The sequence below is a fragment of the Cryptomeria japonica genome, chromosome 4, assembly GCF_030272615.1.
Source record: "Cryptomeria japonica chromosome 4, Sugi_1.0, whole genome shotgun sequence".
In the NCBI taxonomy this organism is placed as follows: Eukaryota; Viridiplantae; Streptophyta; class Pinopsida; order Cupressales; family Cupressaceae; genus Cryptomeria; species Cryptomeria japonica.
The window spans coordinates 332393871-332396755 of record NC_081408.1 but is presented as its reverse complement, the minus strand read 5'-3'; the positions used below and the strand labels follow the sequence as shown (position 1 = coordinate 332396755).

Genomic DNA, 2885 nt, shown 5'->3' with positions numbered 1-2885 from the left:
TTTTTGTCCCTGCTATGTTATGGGTTTGTAAGATGTCCTTGCAGATCATTGAACATTCAATCTGCTTTAAAGTCAATTTCTTGGTAACATGCATCAAAACTTAAGTCACTGAAAGTGTGGTCACATTGAATTCTTCTGTGAAATATTTATAAAACCATTGAATCAGTTTCCAATAGCATCAGGACTATAAGGAAAAGTAGCTATGAAAGTCATTTCCTCTCGTAGTTTTTTCACGCAGAAAATAAAAATGCCTTGGACGCATATTGGCAAGTTCAGAAGAGTGGGGGGCAACGGAAATGATGAGAAAAAAAAATGATGGAAATCTAATTTGAAGAAAATCAATGAAGTGTGACTGAGTCTGACAATGTCATAACTTAGCCAGGCTTTTAAAACAGATAAAAATTATCTAAGGAAACAGATGAAAGGTTGCATTTTTTATTATATTTCAAATTCTGCAAATGCCTTAAGTATTAGAGAGCTAGTAGACAAACACTAGTAAACATAAGAAATCATGACTCAAAATTTTTACTCGCATAAAGTAAAAAATCATGTATTAAATTACTACACAAGTAAATCAACATTATTTGGAAGATTTCAGGACATAATCACAACTCAATCCTTGATATTTTGTATCGAACATGCTTTCATTTTACAGTAGTCAAAAAAATTTGAATACAAGATTTTCAGGTATCTCAGTAGCTACAAAATAAGTTTCAGTCAACGCATTGAGCAGATTTGACTTTGTTGGCATCCATTAACTATTCAGTGGAACCAGTCTAAGACGGCTAAGTGATCTCACATGTACGTATATGCTATTCTTATCTCTTATGAACAACTACTTTTGAGCCTAATCATGAAATGGATGCTTTTCAATCCAATAATGATCGCCCAGAATGAATGGATTCTAAAAATTAAATATGAAGATGAAATGAGCATATGCAAGAGCATTTAAAGGCAAGACTGGACTACAAAATGATAACAGGTACAGTACCAGCAAATGAGAGTGAGGGTTTTGGCATTTCTATAAGGATTGGCTCACATTGACTATTTTCCTCAAAATTTCTGAAGCTCCATTCCACAATACAGTGAAACTCTTTCAGAAGATTACAAATGATCTTTTTGCTTACAAATCCATAGCCATTTTGAGGAACCGGAAGAAGTGCTAAACAATAATTGGACGTACTCCGTATAAATGAAAAGCTGTCTGTCAGGAGGCAATGAAAGAGCCAAAAATATAGAACTATAAAAACTGGCATGTTTCCTTAGAATCACTTCTTCATTTTCGTAAAGACCACAAGGAAGCCTCCTCTATTCACACAAAGGTTACATACTTTCCATTTCGAGTGGTGTTTTTACTGTAATAGACAGGGCATGCAACCCACTTTGCAGCTCTGCATTCAAGAGTTCATATACAAGTCTATGACGTTTCACAAGACTAAGTCCTTCAAATTTGGCCGAAACAATTTTGACATTGAAATGAGTCTCCTTGGCCTGATCCTGCATTGCTGCATGACCTGCATGTTGATGTGAAACATCCTCTATCTCCAACACCATGGGCTCCAATTCTGTTTCTAATCTCTGCCTAATTCTGTCCAGTCTAGAAGTTACAGCTGACCCAACGGAATCAATCTCTTTTTCCTCAATTCCAACAGGAGCCTCTTCTTTTACCTCATTAACAACATTAACTCCATTGACATCCAGGTCATTGGAGTTAACATCCTTTGAACTCCCTGCCTTTTCAGCCTCCAAGTAAACCTGAAGTGTCTTCCTCTGCATTAATTTAAGCATATTCAAAAACCCATTGTTGCGAGAAGGTGTCAAGCTCTGTTTAAGACCCAACCTATGTACAAAATCAGGGGTAACGCCAAGAATTTGAGCAGGAGAAGACCCAGAAAGCCCCTCTACTAAAAGGGCAGCCAGACCCTTTGTCAAAACAGAGTCCGAATCTGCCTCAAAATAAACTTTGTTATCATCCAGGAATGCCCTGACCCACACCTGGGAAACACACCCTTCAACTTTGTTTTCCTTGGTCTGGAATTCTTTCGCCAGGGGTTTTAATTTTTTCCCATAGTGCATCAGTTGTTCATACTTTGAACGAGGTTCAGAGACCCCCTCAAACAATTTTACGATGTCATGAAGCTTTGGGGGAATCTTTTCGACAGCTCGAACGCATGTAGTCATGAGGGCAGGGGAATTTGCAGAAACTAATAGTTTTCTGTAAATGGGTTTTCTAAAACACAGATTCTTCTTATAATTGGGGGATATTGAAGGCAGAGCATACTTGACGGGTGCCCCAAATGATATCCTTAATGATGAGCCTAAACAATGAGATATTGACATTGCTTACGAACAGAGAGGATTCAACCTCAAAAAGAAAAGCTCTAATACTAACCTCGGCTGCAAGTTTCCTGAGTTTCTTAATAGAAGAGAGGCTTACGATTACAAACTAAAACCGCTTCAGAGGAATCACCGCCTGGAGTTCAACAATTTTGGGTTCTCGCCAACGCCCAGAAATTGCCACAGATATTACTTTCATAGACAATACTTATAAAATTCAAATGAGAATTTTACATGGCTATAACATGAGAATTAATTTATTATCGATGTCTGAAGCGAAAGACAAATGGGAATCTTGTGAATGATTTCCGCCGGATAAGGGTGTGGTTTCATGGGTTAGGTGGTGTTATTATCTCTTAATTATGGTTAGAATAGCCCCTCGGTGACCAGGGGCTATGCTATCTTATTTATAGATAGATTAGCCCCTGTTTGACCAGTTGATTATGCTATCTTATTTATAGTTGGATTAGCAACTGATTTTATGCAGATTTAAATGGGGATGACTTTATTTTGGAGAAAAGACACCAACTCTCTTAATAATCATTTAT

At 37.3% G+C, this 2885-nt stretch overlaps 1 protein-coding gene across 1 annotated transcript; it reads right to left on the bottom strand.

The window, feature by feature from the left end:
- Positions 1–976: 976 nt before the first annotated feature.
- Positions 977–2630, bottom strand: LOC131063584 (sufE-like protein 1, chloroplastic/mitochondrial). Its single transcript, XM_057997447.2, has one exon. It carries the CDS (start codon positions 2338–2340, stop codon positions 1324–1326), a length of 1017 nt encoding a protein of 338 aa, XP_057853430.2. The 5' UTR covers positions 2341–2630; the 3' UTR covers positions 977–1323.
- Positions 2631–2885: the final 255 nt, after the last annotated feature.